This window comes from Zingiber officinale, chromosome 4A, assembly GCF_018446385.1.
Source record: "Zingiber officinale cultivar Zhangliang chromosome 4A, Zo_v1.1, whole genome shotgun sequence".
In the NCBI taxonomy this organism is placed as follows: domain Eukaryota; kingdom Viridiplantae; phylum Streptophyta; class Magnoliopsida; order Zingiberales; family Zingiberaceae; genus Zingiber; species Zingiber officinale.
The window spans coordinates 154,806,856-154,824,501 of NC_055992.1; the positions used below are offsets into that span (position 1 = coordinate 154,806,856).

The following is a 17,646-nucleotide window of genomic DNA, read 5'->3' on the forward strand; positions in this document are numbered from 1 at the left end:
ATGCAACGTATGTGTGACGATATATATATATATATATATCTAGATATAATCTTTTATCCATTTCATGTTGAGCAATCTTTGTTCTATTTGTTACAAGAACAATAGTGTTGTTCAAATGTTTGTATGTACTAAGATGTCCATTAGGCATATAAATATTATCAATTGCTGTTTAATCAAGTGATAAGTGAGTTAAATTTGACAACTTTTTGTAAGCCTCGGATCCAATTTCCATTTTAGAAGTCTCAAAAGTAAGATTTGGAATCCAGGCTCTCAGAATATAATGGTTGTTCACTTCTTGGCTTTAGCCAAGTTCATAATTAAGTATTATTGTGTTAAAATGATAGTTAAATTCATAATTTTAAAATCATACAATAGAAATTTTGCCATTGCATTAAGACTATCCTTCCGTATAAATATGATGATTTTTATTCATGATTTACTTCTTTCATGTTGATTAAGAGATACACTGGCGAAGACATTGAAACGGATTAATCATCTTTTACCAACATGATGATGAATTTCATTTGTATTGTGAATTTGCATTAAAATGCTCAATGCGACTTTAATAATTAATCAAAAAAATTTTAGCATTGAAAAATGCTTCTAAAAATTTTGAAAACTATCTAAAGTTTTTTATTTTTATTTTTCCGATGAGGGTTTAAATTATTATTATTATTAATTACAAAATTAAACTCTCATTTATTTTTTTTATTCCAGAATTCATCTTTTATAATCCGACTACTCTTAAAAACCGGCCGACGTACTCAAAATTTTTATCGATCATCAAGATAAATTAAAAAACACTCGGCGTCATAAATTTTTCAAACTGTCCATATGTAATATATCACGGATAAGATTTAAATCTTTATTATCTAAGAGACACATCCCATCTCTAGCTTTCAAGGATGACAATTTTCCTCGTGAGTTTAGTGCCCCGCGGAGAAAAAAACCCGAATGGGAATGGAGATTCTCGATTTTAATAATAATATTATTGATATTAATATTAAATTTAAAATATTAATAATAAAATTAGTATTAATACTGATATTAATATTAATAGTAAAACAATAATAATATTAAATTAATTTAGAGATAAAAGGGGAACCGGATGAAAATTTGATTCCTGATTATTTGGGTTCAAAAATTTCCCGAACCCGACAAGATGGAGATGGGAACGAGGATGGAGATGAAATTCAAACCAGGTCCCATTGTCATCCCCACTAGCTCTCACACCATAACACCAAAGAGCTAAAAATAAATTATAATAATAAACTCTCATATACTCTACTATATGTAAAATCTAGTACACCATTAAAGGAATCTGAAAATTAATAAAATTACATATGAATCTCTATCAGTTTATATATATCACTTTTCATCCTTTCCATCGCATAAAGTAATTCAAAAGTCAGGAATAGAGGAACATTTTTAGATAAATAAAGGTCTTTTTTGCCTGTTTTTTAAATCTCAACTCAAGAGACCTTCAACCTAAAGGAATATAAATGTACTTGAAGAGAAGAGATGGATCAAAGTGACAGCAGTTAAGAACTATACGAACTATACGCAGCGTTTTCTCACCACCCTATCTAACCAATACTACAATTGGCACTCGATACATTACAGATGGCGATCCAGAATCGAAGAACACCAGAATTTTTACTTCACTGAGACCTCGCCTGCTCAGTGTGTTACATATAAGAGGAATCCCCTCGATGCCTTCTACAAGACTTGCGATTTATTGTTTTGATCAGCTCTTCTATCATGTTGATAATCTGAGGTGGGCCGTCTCGGTTGTCTTCATTTTGACAATGATGGCTCGATAGCCAGACGCGCATTAAATCTTGTCATAGTAGGGCTGCAGAGTGCCACGACAGCAGTGATGATGACGACAATGCAAATGTATCTGTACAGCAACTGATAAGGTAAAGAGCTGTAAACTGCCATCTTAGTTGAAAAAATATGGAGAATCAAGAACTTCGTTCAGGTTGAAATCGCCCCGTTCAGGCAATGGTGGGAAGCATAGACCGGGGAATGATTTCTCAAAACTCTCCAGCAACTGCAAAATACAAAAAAGAAAAGGAACATCGCCTTAAAATTCTTCAGTTATTGAAGTAGCTGACAATGATAAAAGATGTCGGTTACATTTTCTAGTATGGGAGTCTCGTAAAGTTCCACAAACTTTTCCCGAAGAATTCTATTCAATTGATCTACATCGCATGCGTGTGTCCAGTATGAATCATGGACTCCTGCAAGGTAAAGGAAATAATAATAATATGCGAATCAACTTAGATATCTACAAGGCATCACCCAATAAAAGAAAGAACCTGCAAATGCTAATCCTGCTTTTTTACAAGCAAGCGCAGTCAACATCATGTGTGATCCATCGAGGGAGTGAACAAAGTTTGGGGGAAATGCTGTCTTTTGTCGTTTCACCATGACCTGCAGAAGCGACAGAAACGTTAAAAATAGAACATCTAATGTTGATCAAGAAAAGCAGTAGACCTTCTCGGTTTCTTGCTGTAAGGTCAATAGCTGAAGAGATGTTCTAATCTGCAAGATATGTAACGACAATACTGAGAGAAGTTGATGTCAAGCAAAGAAGAATGAAGATGGTAATAAGATCAGTAGGTTAAAATATGACTTACTTGACGTGTTCCTAATGCACGGTACGGTTGAACTACGGGAAGTCCAAGAGGTGTAGTCCATCTTACCGGATGGTTTTGTGAAGCAATAGTCTATGACCAATACGACTCAGATTATTACGTTGTTAAAGACTATTTTTATGAGTTGAAAAGCATTCAACATTGTTGATTTCAAGTTCAGTTATCTTTGGAACATAAATGATTAACTAAACGATACAGACCTTTGCACAGTCACCGAGCCAGCTCATGATCTTCCGTGCAGATTCGAACATCTGCCCTAATGCAGTTAAAGTAGTCTGTTCAAGCGATAACAGATTTTTCAGCAAAATAGACGACAATCAAACTAAAAATATAGTATATAAAGAAAGAAAAAACTGGTAAAACAATGGACTCTCACTTACTTTGGCAGCATAACATGAAGCACTAAATATCTCTGCATCGTCAGCAACAAGGTTTCTCTCTTTTAATCTTTTTTTGATTTGATCGCGAGCGCCAACATAAGTTACACCATACACAGATGTCATGACAGTCTGCTTCACTAACTTCCTGTCCACCTTCATCAAGCAAACAAAATAACTACGAATGAGCATTCGAAATATATTGCATGGTTTAATAAGAAAGTGTAGAGTTCCCACATTCATGACTTCCACACCGACATCAACTGCGGTACTAATAACAATTTTATCATATGAGGATCAACTGTATACAGGCAAACAACAATGGTGTATAGTATAGAAACATTTAAATTTAGCCTAAAGTATAGGTGTTCTAAAAGATATATCCAAATCTATAGGATAGAACTAGAAAGGAAAAAATATATTAGATTGAATATGTCAGGTAAAGAAATTACGAGTTGCAAATTTCAGTGGTAAAGAAATAGCGTTAATGCCTTGCACAAGAAATATTGGATGTAGAAGAAACGACAATTTAATTCTTTTAAATGAGGCCAATGGTTCAAGCATGCCTGATTTATGGGTTCTCTTCTTTCCCTTTCAAAGCTCTCACCAACGTTCTCATTGCCACCCTCAATCGTAGAACCACAACCACTGACCATCACATGTAAAACGATGAAAGTGGCAACCACATCGAACATCTATCATCACCGTCCACCATCCTATCTGCTGTCCTCATTAAAGCACCTTTGGACTTTGGTGAATCTAGCACACGCTGCAATGAGCAAAGACTGACTGAGGTGAAGACAGAGAGTAAAAGGTCAAATATGATGATGGTAGCAGGAGAAGCAGATTTTGCGAGCAATGAAGCATGGAAAGGAAGAGGGAGTGATAAACAAGGGTCTCGTGGCAAAATGGCAAGATAGTTAGAAACAAACTCCAAGTAGCTGAAGAAGACAAGGAAGGAGGCCTCCATCAGAGGTTCCTGCAAGCATAGCTATCGAGAGGAGGATCAACAATCATTTTATTAAAAAAAATTGGTTGTTATGCCCAAGGTTTAAAATCTCGACCCGTGCTGAGGTTTCGGTCCCAGACCGGAACGATATGGTTTCGGTATCATATCGTGCCGTGACAATATAGTTTCGGTATTTTTTAAATATAAATATTAATATATATTAATATTTGATTATTAAAGATGTTTATATTTGAGATGTTGAATTTATATTTTAATATTTTCTCATAAAATAATGCCTATTAATTTTTTATAAAAAGTATTTTAAAAAATAAATAATTCTTAAAATTCAAAACTATATTTAAAATTATAAAAATAAATATAAAGTTATTTACAAATTTTAAATTATTTTTTTAATGTATTTGTAAATTTTTAATTTTTAAAATTTTATTTGAAATGTTTAAGAATTATATATTTTTTAAATTTTTTAGATTATTTTAAATTTATGTTTAATTTTAAAATTATTTAATAATTTTTAAATTATTTTGTAAAATATTTATTAAAATTTAAAATTATTTAAAAATTTTGAAATAATTTTTAATATTTTATAATTATTATTAATAATAGTTTATTTATAAAAAAATAGATATTTCAAAAATAAAAAATTAACTAAATCAAAATACTAAAAAAATCATGGTCCCTCCCGCACAATATCTACGAAGGATTTTAGAAATATATCATATTTTATTCGAATTTTTTAGAGTTTTAAATTAATTTTTATATATTTTAATGGAATAATTTAATTAGATTTTTTAATTTTTTTATTATTTATTTCAATTAGAGATAATTAGATTATTAAAAAATTAATAACATAACTAAAATAAATAAATTAAAAAAATATTTATTATATATTTTTAAAATTAAAATAAATAAAATAATTAATTAATTAATTTTATTAGGATTTAATTAAGCCTCTTTGAATCATCCCAATTCACTCTAGGAATTGTTTTAACTAAAAAAAATATTTAATTAAAAAAATAGAATGCGACTGGGCACCCATCCAACGCAGCCGCCGATGGCCGTTGGTGTTGCATGACCCGTCTGGTGTGACCGCCGAGATCGCGCGGCCCCTCCGACGCGGTCACGGGTGTCGCGCGGCCCCTCCTGTGCGGTCACGGGGGTCGCGTGACCCCTCTTATGTGACTGTAGGCGTCGTGACACCCTTCCTGCATGGCCGCGGGCATCGCGGTGACCTTCCTGCGCAACAGCGAGCGTCGTAATGCCTTTGCGGTTGCGGCAGGACTGGTGCTGGATTCGTGCTGGTGCCGGTGCGAAACTAAATGTTTTGCCCATTTCAACCGACTCAACACGAGATCCCAAACCTTGGTTATGCCTATTGGTTAGGTGCAGAGAAGCAAGCTATCTGAACTTAGTAATTCAGAGTTTTTACTGATACTGGACAAGACGATATATATGTTAGTAAACAAGTTCAGTCTGATCCGTTAAGGTTTAGATAGTACTCATGCTGTATATGATCGAACATATTGCAGATTCAAACTAAATCCAATACAGTGTAGCCCAGGTGAATAAAAAAACCTGATTAACTAGAAGCCTCGCCCGCAAAGCATTTGGATTTTCAGCAGGATCTTCCTCTGCATCTCTTTGCATAATGTCACGAACCCTGCATTTCATTCATAAAATTCTCTGTCATGGTCAGATCATAACATTCTCTGCTTTATTGGAAGTTTGAATCAGATAAACTGACGAGTTTTAGTAGTATTGAATTAGCAGAGGCAAATTGAAAAAATTCAAGGAACCCACTAAGATCGTGACTAATAGATTCAGAAGGTGCAAAACAAATTAAAGTGCAGAACATGTCAACTAGCTCACTAAAGAATTCCTATGTAATGAAACTACATGTTGCAAATTAAAAGCGTGAGATGTCAACTATCTCACTAAATAATTCCTATATGATAAAACAAAAATATGTATGTTGCTTCTCAAAGCAAATAAGCAGGACAACTTGAGGAAATTCACACAAACAGAGAATATGGTTACAGCATCCTTGCTTATGCTTAAGCATTCCAACACAAGTGGGGGCCATCACAGATTCCGACAAAGAGATCATTGTTAAGTCCCTCCCTATTTATTTTGATGCAAGCAATGAACCAAGAAAACATAGACACTGCTAAAGGAGAATAGTGCCATAATAAGATGTATTCACTGCATATAGTTACTTGGAAAAGCCATTTCAGATAGGAAACTCGCAAAAGAATCTCTTTTAACCTATTTTAATCATGGTAAACTAGTGACTATTTTGCCATCACTTGATCTGAAAGAAACTGGAACAGCTATTTGTCACTGAACCAAATATCCAAAAAAGCTACTTCCCAGCTGGTAATTGATTTTTTAGTTTGTTCGTTTTGGACTTCCCTTCTCTTGTATCTGTGCTCCATTATACACAAACCCTCTGGAACTTTGAACCATACGTCTATTGGTGCAATTTCCCCTAGGTCAAAGTTGACCAAGTTGACTAAGCTTGAGTTGGCTCGAGCTTGAGTCTTGATGTTTGAGTTTTGATGTTTGACGATATATGGAGATTGCTAATGTAATTGTCCATTTGGGAGATTGACGATCGAAGGTTGACCAAAAATCAAGTAGGTCAAGATTGACCAGATACTTGACTAAGAAAGTCCTAACTGAAAGTTAGACATGGACAAGACCAACGGGAAGGTTGGCACAAGAAGGAGAATTCAAGTGGGTCAATGTTGACCGAACACTTGGTGTTGAAAAGTTCTGGTGAGTGAAGCAACGTGGAAAGTCCTAGTGAGTGAAACTAGACAGTGGAAAAAGTCCTGGTAAGTGAAGTTAGGTGAAAAGTCCTAGTACCCTAGCGAATGAAGCAGGCAGTGGAAATCCAAGTGGATCAAGGTTGATCGGACATCTGGCGTTCGAAAGTCTAAGTAGGTCATGGAGGACCGGACACTTGATAAGAGTGGAAATCCAGGTGGGTCAAAGGATTGACCGGACATTTGGTGAGTCGAAGTCTAAGTGGGTAATGGAGAACCGGACACTTGGCACGAGACGGCAAGTCCAAATGAGTCAAGGGTGACTGGACACTTAGCATGCGGAGATAAAGTCCAAGTGGGTCAAAGGATTGACTGAACACTTAATGATGAAGTCCCAGCAGGTCAAGGTTGAATGAATATTGGGCAAAAGAACCTTAGACTTGGTTAGGCAAGTCAAGGTTGCTCAATCAGTTGGGAAATCGATTGAGCCAGAGTCCCAACGTTGATCGATTAGAGAAGTGTCGTAAGCATTGCTGATTGATTGGGGAAGTGGCGTGAGCATAGCTGATCGATTGGGGCTACGCCAATCGATCGATTGGAGGCTTTTCGAGAGGGAGCACAACATGTGGTTGGATTGATCGATTAAGCCACTCCAATCAATCAGGTGATCGATTGCGGCTGGTTTCTCCTGATGACGCGGAAGAGAGGCTAAATCAGTTGGGAAGGAGCCCAATCGATTCCGAAGTTTTCCGTGAGAGCAGATAGGCGCTCTGACTTAATCAATTGATCGATTAAGCCTCCCATTCGATTGGGATATGACCGTTCCGCATGTTTGAACGGGAATCCAACATGGCAATCGATTGGGGTCAAGCCCAATCGATTGGGAACCCTAAATCGCGCAGATAAAGAGTGTTTTCACTGCAGCTCGATAGAACTCTTTTCTCTGATATCATCTCCACCATTGTCGCCAGTTCTTGAAGCTTCTTAGGGATAAATATTGCTGCACTTTCATGATTCAAGAGGTGTTTACAAGCTACAAGAGATTAAGCAAGAAGAGGTTTTCCATTTGTATTCTTGTATTTACTTCTTGTTTGTATTGTATTCTTGTTGAGAGCTTATACAAAGTTTCTCCACCCCCGGAGTATTTCCGAGGAGTTATTTCATAGTGGGTGTGTGAGAGAGAGCCAGATCCTTGGATTAGTCACCTCATTGAGGTGGATACCACGTAAATCAAAGCGTTAGAGTTTGCTTCGAGTTTTCCGCTGCAAATCATCATCGACGAAGCGAACAGAGCTAATCGCCCACAAACCCCCCCCCCCCCCCTCCTCTCCCGGAGTGTCCTAACAACGTCAACAGCACATCTTGACCAATGAGGCTTTGGTTGAATAATCATGGCCATCTCATTCACTCATCTAAGTTCTATACAACACAACCACCTTGTTGTCGGAGATGTTCAAATATATGGCTCTTCAAAATTTAGCTCTAGGGAAAGATAATACAGAGAGAAGACAGAAAGTATGAGATGAAGCTTTGCTACTTTTCTTTTTTATTTTCATGTTGTTTACTAGGGAAAAAAAATCAGAAAAAGAGAGATTGTTGTGTTGATAGAAAAGATAGAAACATGTAGGGCTGTATCAACAATTTGTAAATAAACTTATTTATTAACAAGCTCGAAAATCAACAAGAACATAATCAATCTTCAACAAAGTTAAGCTCAACTGGATTTGGCTCGTTTACATCCTTAGAATGAAAAAACCTTAGTTAGACCTATGATGTTAATCATGCCTAGCTTCCACGCAATATTGAGTAAAGAACACTAGAGCATGATACACTGAAACACATGGTATATACATGTTTGTCAGAGTTAATTCTAAAGAACAGAAAATATAGAACTTGCACAAGTATTTATAGAACATTCCTAAAATTCAACTCACGTGCCAAAATAACAAAGCCATGAAAAGTGAAGGCCTGACTTGCAGATGCATCTAAACTAGTAACAAAAATCAAAGTACTGATAGAGTCCAAGGGATTTTCAGGTGGTTAGAAAATGAGATGCTTCCTAACAGATAATGTGATAATTTGGTGCAATACTTTCAGAAAATATCAGTGCAACGAATTACATGTCTCAATGGAGATTGGATGAAAGAACATTTGTGAAACCAAAGTTTGGTATCTAAAGGTTATAAAATTCACTAGGCGCTAATCGGGCGCTAGACCAACGCCTAAGCGGAGACTAAGTGCCGCTAGGCGGATTCCACGGCATCAACATAAATAACATAATCACATTCATAACTCCAACACAATAACATCAAATTTAAAATGAGTTCAAAATTACACAACTAATAAAATATTACAAATTTATTCTACTTCTTATTCTCCATAATTTTCAACAACTTGTTCTTCATCGGACACAAACTCAATATCATCATCGGACACAAACTAAAGGTTACATTTCAATTTTTTTTAATTAGACTTTAAATTTAAAAACCCAAACTAAAACAAATCATGAAAACCCTCACTATTTCCACGGCGCCTAGATAATTCGACTGATTAGTCGGCTTCTAGGGCTGCCTAATTCCACCTAGGCACCATGACCGCCTAGGCTAATTGACTAGCATGTTTTCGGTGTGACTGGTGGGCACCTAGCGCTTAGGCGGCGCCTAGACAGATTTTTTGAACACTCTTATTAGAGTATCGCTAGTAAAATAAAAACAAAATATATGAACTAGAAGCAAGTAAACAAGTTGTTGAAATGCAATTACCTAGCAGCTATTTCAGAGTAAACATCTGCAGGCTTGTCTCCAGAAACAAGGTTTACCGCAATAGCTCCCAACTAAACATAGAAATTTTAATTCAGCTTAAATTAATTTTTTTAAAAAAAAAACATTAATGCAATGAAACAAAAAAAGATGCAAAGTGATATTGAAAAAGGAAATATAGTCTGCAAAATAAAAAAGAAAACACGCACTGAAATTAGTTAAAATTTGTTTGTAATAATAGAGATGTGTAGAAGATTGCTTTTCAAATTGCATACTTTTTCATTCAAGTTGCATTATGTCAAGCACAAGGTAGTCAAATAAAGCATATTCATGTTGGGACAAAGAAAAACACAGTTCAACAATTAAAATAATCAAAATATGGTATGCACTTGTTGGTCAGAGACAATTTATCGTACAATTGGCATAGTAAGTCAACAGGATTAGGGTATCATTTCATCTTTATCACAATGACAATGAATTAGATAGTCAACTGATTCACTGATGGAACAAACCCTCCATGAAAGATTGAACAAATCAGTTTGCAAGTAATTCTCTCCAACCTGATGCATACTGTGATTTTGCTACTCAACCTACATAGTAATTGCCACACAAATCGATTTCTTTTGTCTTGCTTTTCACTTTCACATGACATCTTTTTCTCGTGATTTTATGCATGCAATAAAAAAAAAGAGCATAGACTGATAGAAATACAACTAAAACTCAAGTAAAAAGGAAATATTCAACTATTCGTATATAATTTGAACAACCCATTGCAAGCTGGCAACAAAAGAAAACATATATTTTTCCTCCAGGGAAAAACTATCACAAGATCAAGCTCAAGCTGTCAAATTTAACCAAAACATAGCATTTGGATTACGTGAATATAATTTTCAATAGCAAACTGAGTACAAGTTGGAAAATACAGATGAGTTTATAATGTGATGAAATTAAGACTTCCAATTTAAACAAATGCTTTTATTAATCATCAACCGTTAAATCATATCAGAAACATATTTAAAAATATGTTCTATGAAAACACTCGTTCATTTTACTCAAATGAACTACCACAATTTATAAATGAGAAAACACTTCCCACCTACCTTGTCTCTTCCTAAAGCTGCATAGTGTTGAAGTCCATTGCAAGATCCATCCTGAAAAAGGAAAGGTTCAATCACCATTTTTGTTACACACCATAACCACCAACATAGCTTAAATTCAAACTAAGAGTTACTATTATTGTGATTCACTCAATTATCCAACTATTATTGTGATTCACTCAATTACATGGATACTTCACATCAAAATAACCAATTGCGAAATGTTTCTCTCTTTGTCAATCTATGAAGTCAAAATTCAACTATCTAAACATTTCCTCAGATTATTTGAAACCCTCTCCTTTAAGGCAAATCAAAATCCAAAAGAAGCTCACAGTACAGAATTTCTAACTCATCCATCCTGGAAAGTGGAGCTTCGTAGAGAAACATGAGGATTAACTTTGCATTTACTTCTATAGCATATATTTGTTTAAATGTCAAATATGAATTTACAGCGGCCTGCAGATCTTGAGGTCAGTTAACTATCCAACTGTCCATCAAACAATTGGGGAAGCTGAAATTCAAAATTCAATTATTGACTATAAAATCAGGTTTCCTGCAGTTCACACAATTCCAATATATGATGGCATGATACAAGGCATGAGCCACAACATAGAGCCTGATGCAAATTTAAAACAAAATCTAAGATCTCAGATAGAATAAAGAAGTACAAAGGAATGAACTTGAACAGCCACACACCTGATGTACAGGTATGTGAGAGACTGTAGCGTTTGGGGAAGAGCTCCTTACTGCCTCGGCAAGATTGATGCAAACAGCCAGGCACTGGAAGGGATCTTCGGCACCTAACCACCAACGCCTACCTTCAAGTGGTCTATCTGCAGAGTCAATTATATCCTCCAAGTGATTTTCTGTAAATGCTAATCGGCCATCATATGACAACTTGTCCACTCCACCAGCATATAGATTTGCCAGATGAATTTTTAACCAGTGTAAGCCAGACTTTCCTAGGGGGCGTCCCTCTGCGAATTCTAAAACTCCTCGACATAAATCAGAACCAAGATGGTTTAGGTAGGGATGCATTGGATAAGCACGACCTCTGAAATCCAGGTTGTGTGGATAGTAAAACCCCTCCTCATCTTTCATTTTTCTAGCTACCTGCTCTCAAGAATAAAGACGGAATAATATTATAGGTGGTAGTAAAAAGGAACTGACTGAAGTATGACAATAACACAACAACAAACTTCTTACAGCAAGCTTAAGTTCCACGTCACAGCGTTGAGAGTGTCTTTCACTATTTTCCTTCTTAACAGAATTCTTTTTCCACTTCCACTTTCGAATTTCAGCCTCGTCATCTGTATTAGGTTTCTCGGGAAGAGGAATCTGGAGTGAGAAAAAACAAGGGGCAAAAAACCAATGAAAACACTAAATATGTTGCATTGTCATGAGAAAATAATGAACACTTTGCCACAAAATTATAAAAGGGTAACCCGGTGCACAAAGCTTGCCAATGTGGGGTCTCATGAAAAGGTCGGATAATATTGAGTCTATTATATACAGCTTTACCATGCATTGTTAGAGGCTATTTCCACGATTCGAATCCGTGGTCATAAAATCACACGGCAGTAACTTTATCGTTGAGCCAAGCTCCCATTCTTTGCCATAAAATTATGCTAATCAAAAAATGTTTCAAGGCTAAATATAAACTCACATCTTCGCGGTCAACCAAGTCAGCAAGACGTCCTCCACTGGACCATATTCTTTCCACAACACTAAGAACACTTTTGTTTACTCTCCATTTGGTATTACCAAGTGTATTCAGTGCCTAAAATATATGGGATTAGTGCTCTAGTAATAAATAAAATACCTTATTCAATAAGAAAACCATATCATTTCTACAAAAGCTCAATAGGATGAAACTGCAGTACAGATATTAAGAAAAAAGTCTTCAGGCTCTTGCTAGTGGCAATAAGTGCATATGTGAAAGTTGACGGTAATTCAATGACGAAGAAGAGAGAGAAGGAAAAGGACTCCTTGATCCATCAAATATTCAAATTCATAGGAGAAAGAATAATTACTCCAAAATATTCAAACAAAACTCATGAAATTTTATAATAGTATACTAGAAATGCTAAATATCAGATAAACAACGAAACCATATGAATTAGAAGCGGTTACAAGAAGAACAATTTTGTGATACAAGTACTCTTTTTCCAAAAGTAAAAGCTGATGATCTAATCATGGAATCTTAGGTATCAATAACCATCAATTTCACGATCTGACTTAGTTGGCATCTTCAAATTCCATCTCAAAAAATACTGTTGAAAATATGAAAGAATTTATAATCCAATGAGCAATGGTGAGGTTTAATGATTATAACAGATATAAAACCTCAAAAACAGTTTGCATCGTCTTTCTCGGAGCCTTTTTAATTGCTTGCTTTTGTTGTCTTGCTCCATGTGTTCTCATTACATAAGAGCGTAGATATAGATGTGCTCCTTTGTCAAACCTAGATAGAAAATAAAGTCATCCAATTAAATCAAAAATAGTTTTTTCAAATAAATACAAATATGCAGTTAACAAGGAAGCTGATTTCTTCAATGAGTCAACTTGACAAGCATTGTTGGTCAGTAGATTAATCTGCATATTTCAAACCAATTATAACCTGTAATAATCAAAGTCATTGTATAAAAGAAAAGCAAATAACATATCATAGTAACAAGTCACAACAATGCAGCTAAAATAGGTCATGAAAATTTCTGATTGAACACATGGCCATAAAACAAAGTAGCCAAGAGAAACTTTCAAAATGATCAAGTGACAGTATTATTTCACATATCTCAAGCCCACAATACAAGATCATAAAGAAGCATGTTGACCAAAATTCCAGTATTCAAGATTCATAAGAACCTACCCTGTCCAATTGATTGGAGGTACCAACATAGGCACATAAGGAATAACCATGTGTCTTGCCTGTAAACCAGAAAATTATTTAGAGCAGGCTAATTTAGTCATACAAAAAGAGTAAATATCACAAGAATGTGAAGTGCTTAAAAGTGAGTAAGTAAGCACTCACTGTCTTGTCTAATCTTTGAAGAATCACTGGATCACATTCAATAACCCCATAACGACGAGTGAGCTTCCTGTATAAAAAGAAGCAATATTACTTTATGAAAATAAAAGGATTTCAACAGGCTTAAATGAAGGAATATTAACAGAATTTTACTTCGGTTCTTTTCCTGCAGTTGAGCGTGTGTGTCTGAAGGCAGGTCGAATATCTGGTGGAGCATCTGCTGACTGGCTAACTGGGGGTTGTACATAAGCTGTGTTCATTAACAGCTCAATCAAACGGCTTCCAACCTGACAAATGATATTTGTAATTGCAACCCAAAATATATACAGAAATAAACTTCAAAAATATAAAAGAAACTATACCATGGCCTGAGCAGCTTGACCCCATGGTTTGGAGTCATCTTGACGCTTGACAATCATATTTAACTGGCGAATCTTCTGCTTCTTCATCAAAGTTGTTACCTTCTTCCGCAAAAATGTTTGGTCTTCCATCACGCTGTCACCTTCCACTTCTTCAGATTTCTTTTTCCTTGCATTCTTCTTTCTTGTTTTCTCTAGAAACCTGTGGATTCTAACCTGATACACATGTACCAATCAGGCCAATTTAGAACGTGTGGAAGCAATAATGTATTGACAAGGAAACTAAGTATATAGCAAGTATCATTGCAAATGGCCTTTAAATTACCAAGTCAAGATTAAAGAGAAACAAAATGCTAAAGGAAATCCACAAAAAAAATAGAGAAAATTAAAGGAGACTTTAAATTACCATCCACAGCTAAATAGAGAAAATAAAAGGTCAGAAGATTAAATAAGCTAAATTAAAACCATAATCTCCTAAGATGACAATTGTTCTACCAAATGGCACTGATAGAGTTACTTACACCAGGTGAGTGCAATAATTATTATGCTAGATAGTGAGTTTCACCCTTCTTTTATAATTATGATGAGTCACTTGCATTGAGCATAGAGATGATGTACGGGTAGGATCTTCCATGATGATAGCAAGGGTTAGACTCATATAATTTGGTGCATTTGCTTTTACATTTTTCATTTTTCTCTTCTTTTTATGACTTCTTTTGATATTCTCCTACCAGTTTCACTAACACCCTTCACTTATGTTTGCCTCCCATTAGAATGAGGTGGGCAATAACAGTTTTGGTCAAGTTGTTAGAAGCACTACCATTTTTGTTATTCTAAGACACTAGAGTTGGAGTTCTGCATAACTTGGGGGGTTTCTGTTGACTTACTGTTATTTCCAGCATTTCTTTTACATTTATGGAGCTTGTCGTACTTTGTCTCTCTGCATTATACCTTATAACTAATTGGATAAGTTTTCAATTAAATGAATTTTATCATTTTAATAAAGTGTTATTGCAATTACTCAACAAAAAAAATAAAGTTTTGGCTTCCTCTCAACGAGATATAGGCAGCAAAAGAGAGATTTTTGTCATTTGTGGATCACTAGGATAAATGCAATGACTAGGTATTGCATCGTTATAGTAGATTAATACATAATATGTACAAGAAGCAAATTCTCGAATATCAGAATCTGCAGTAAAATCCTTTATCATTCAACTTAGATGAAATAGTCATAGTTCCATTCATTGTTACACTAGGAAATTAGAATGAAATAGAATCTGATTTCAATATATCATATCTCCCCTTGTCCAATCCAAACAGAAGGTCAACATCTTTTATAGAATTAGTCTGCTTTAGTTTGTGGGATCATTTTCCTCAAGACCTAAGGGTAATGAAAAGAATTATAGAATAGATTGGTAAATTAATATTATATTGGTATGTGTGTGATGTTCTTGTACCTTATATCTGTCCAGTGTGAATGTTTTAAGAGTATTGTTTAACATTGGTAATTTGATACTATATTGGTATGTGTGTGATGCCTTTGTACTCTATATCTGTCCAGTGAAAATGTGTTAAGAGTAATGTTTAACATCTCAATGGCACATTGACACGAGGAATATACAGATTGACTGGCACAAGTCACATTCCATTTAAGCATTTCTAGCCATGGGAAGAGAGTTCACTCTATATTAAGGAAATAGTCAACTTGTAGTTAAGACATAACAGATTTTTAACTTCACTAAATATTTACAGTCTCCAAGGATTGTACTTGTTACTAGAATGAAGTCAATTAAGCTGGTGGCTCCCAAAATTTTAACGATGGTGAATTGAGATTTTAGTATTCGCCAACCTGCTTGCTGTTTTACCATAAGAACCATGAAGATAGTGCATAGTTATGACAACAAAGTAAATAAACAGCAATGTGAAAATGCACCATAAGGAGGTATTAGCACCTCTTGCTCAATGGCGTCGCCAATTTGGCATGCAGCATGAACTAGATGAACACTCCCATGTCCAGTGTTAGTCATCACAAGACCCATGAGCTTGTGCATAGTGATCACAGCCATCATATCTGCTGGAAGAAGATTGAAGAACGGAGCATGTGATGACTTAGAATTATTTTTCTTACATATCTCCTGTTCTGCAGCTATAGCATCCCTGAATGGCTCAAACCAGTCCAAGAGCAAGGACTTTATAAACGGCAAATTCGGGGCAAGCTTCTGCTCACACATATCCATCAAGAGTTCCTTGTACTCTTTGGCCGCCTGCTCCCAAGCTTCAGTCTCTATCTTTACCTGTCTCCGGTGCAGAGATAAATACTTGCCTGAAATCATTCCTGCTATCATCCTTGGTGACTTCTGAAACTGCTGGTTCATCTTAACCTCAGTAACAATCCCATCATCCTTGTGCTTGCCTCCACCTCCACTATTGTCGTTACGCATCTCCTCAATTGTCGAGGTATCTTCATCCGCATCAGTAGAAGAGACCGCCTCTGCAATGCTAGTGAAGCTCCTGGAATTCGTGTGCAGGCCCGTAACCTCCCAAACTGATACACCCGCCTGCCCCTTCCTTCGAAAACAAACATCCAAGAGTCTAGCGGCAAGGGACGAGTCAAAGATCGTATTTTCCTTGCACAAAATTGAATTTGTAGAGGAACCCAGAAAACACGAGAAGGTAGGGAACTCGGCCGGCCTGTCACCAGAGAACCTGAAGTTTCGGGAGGAGCGGCATGCCGTTCTTGCAATGCCGCGCCACATTTGTATGCCACGAAATGAAGCCGGGATCAAACAAGAGCTTATCGAACTAGAGTATCTTCACTGATATGAGACCCGGGCGGATGAAGACAGCTTCATCGCGCATCAAACTCCGACATTAGGGTGAGAAAAGGAGTAGGAGTGCCGATAGGGGGCGAGAACGGAGGTAAAACAGAAGATGCGTCCTTGAGTAGTCGAAAAAGATAAAACTTTGGAGGGTTGATGAGGCGGCGATAGCTGTAGCGGTGGCGGCGCTTAAGGAGCGCAGGGATAAACACGGCGGCGCCTTCAAGCGGAACAAAACGCGGCCCTTAAACCCTCTTCTATGATCTATCTATTTCCAGTGAGGAAAAGTTTTTTTTTTATTTTTATTCTTCCTTTTTCAGCCCTGCTGTTGCTGATTTGATTAATTATTTATTTTGAAATTTTATTTTCAAAATAAAAAGAGAGAGATAGAGAGAGAACCAAGTAATTTCCTACGAAACATAGAGTATCACTAGTCACTAGGGCAATGTGTTCGTATTTTTTTTAAAAAAAAATTATTTTATTTTTTATAATTAAATAACCTCAAAATAAGATATAAATTTTTAAAAAATATATATTTTACAAATTTATTCTAATTATTTATATATGCTATTTTTGTTAGTCGAGAAGGTTGAGCAATCGATTTCTCTAGTGTGAGTGTTTACCTCTTGATCATTAATATGATAATAAAATTAAATATAATTTGTCTTACTAGTAGTTTAAAATATTTAGAAATTAGTCTAGATCTCAACTTAACTGGAATATTATTGAAAGTTAAAAAAATAATTGATAGTCTTTTATATTGGTCAAAAATTAGCAAATTTTTTTTTTAATTTTAACTATTTTTTTAA

At 35.6% G+C, this 17,646-nt stretch overlaps 1 protein-coding gene across 1 annotated transcript; it reads right to left on the reverse strand.

Moving 5' to 3' along the window:
* Positions 1-1,415: 1,415 nt before the first annotated feature.
* On the reverse strand, positions 1,416-17,099 carry LOC121971778 (DNA-directed RNA polymerase 2, chloroplastic/mitochondrial-like). Its single transcript, XM_042523214.1, has 19 exons — positions 15,971-17,099; positions 14,022-14,234; positions 13,813-13,946; positions 13,663-13,729; positions 13,501-13,559; positions 12,978-13,095; positions 12,298-12,411; positions 11,838-11,969; positions 11,328-11,744; positions 10,635-10,685; positions 9,538-9,608; positions 5,583-5,667; positions 3,044-3,196; positions 2,864-2,938; positions 2,646-2,735; positions 2,503-2,550; positions 2,325-2,439; positions 2,143-2,246; positions 1,416-2,056 (listed from the first exon to the last, which is right to left on the reverse strand). The coding sequence occupies exons 1-19, from the start codon at positions 16,772-16,774 to the stop codon at positions 1,946-1,948; spliced, it is 2,961 nt and encodes a 986-aa protein (XP_042379148.1). The 5' UTR covers positions 16,775-17,099; the 3' UTR covers positions 1,416-1,945.
* Between the last annotated feature and the right edge of the window lie 547 nt (positions 17,100-17,646).

What these genes read in the sequence shown, in the direction of transcription:
- LOC121971778 (XM_042523214.1), bottom strand. Translation starts at nt 16,774, where the DNA reads ATGTGGCGCGGCATTGCAAGAACGGCATGCCGCTCCTCCCGAAACTTC. An exon ending in GTCAAGCTGCTCAGGCCATG is followed by an intron (nt 13,947 to 14,021) that starts GTATAGTTTCTT and finishes ATCATTTGTCAG; the next exon opens with GTTGGAAGCCGTTTGATTGA. An exon ending in CAGCTTTAGGAAGAGACAAG is followed by an intron (nt 9,609 to 10,634) that starts GTAGGTGGGAAG and finishes TTCTATGTTTAG; the next exon opens with TTGGGAGCTATTGCGGTAAA.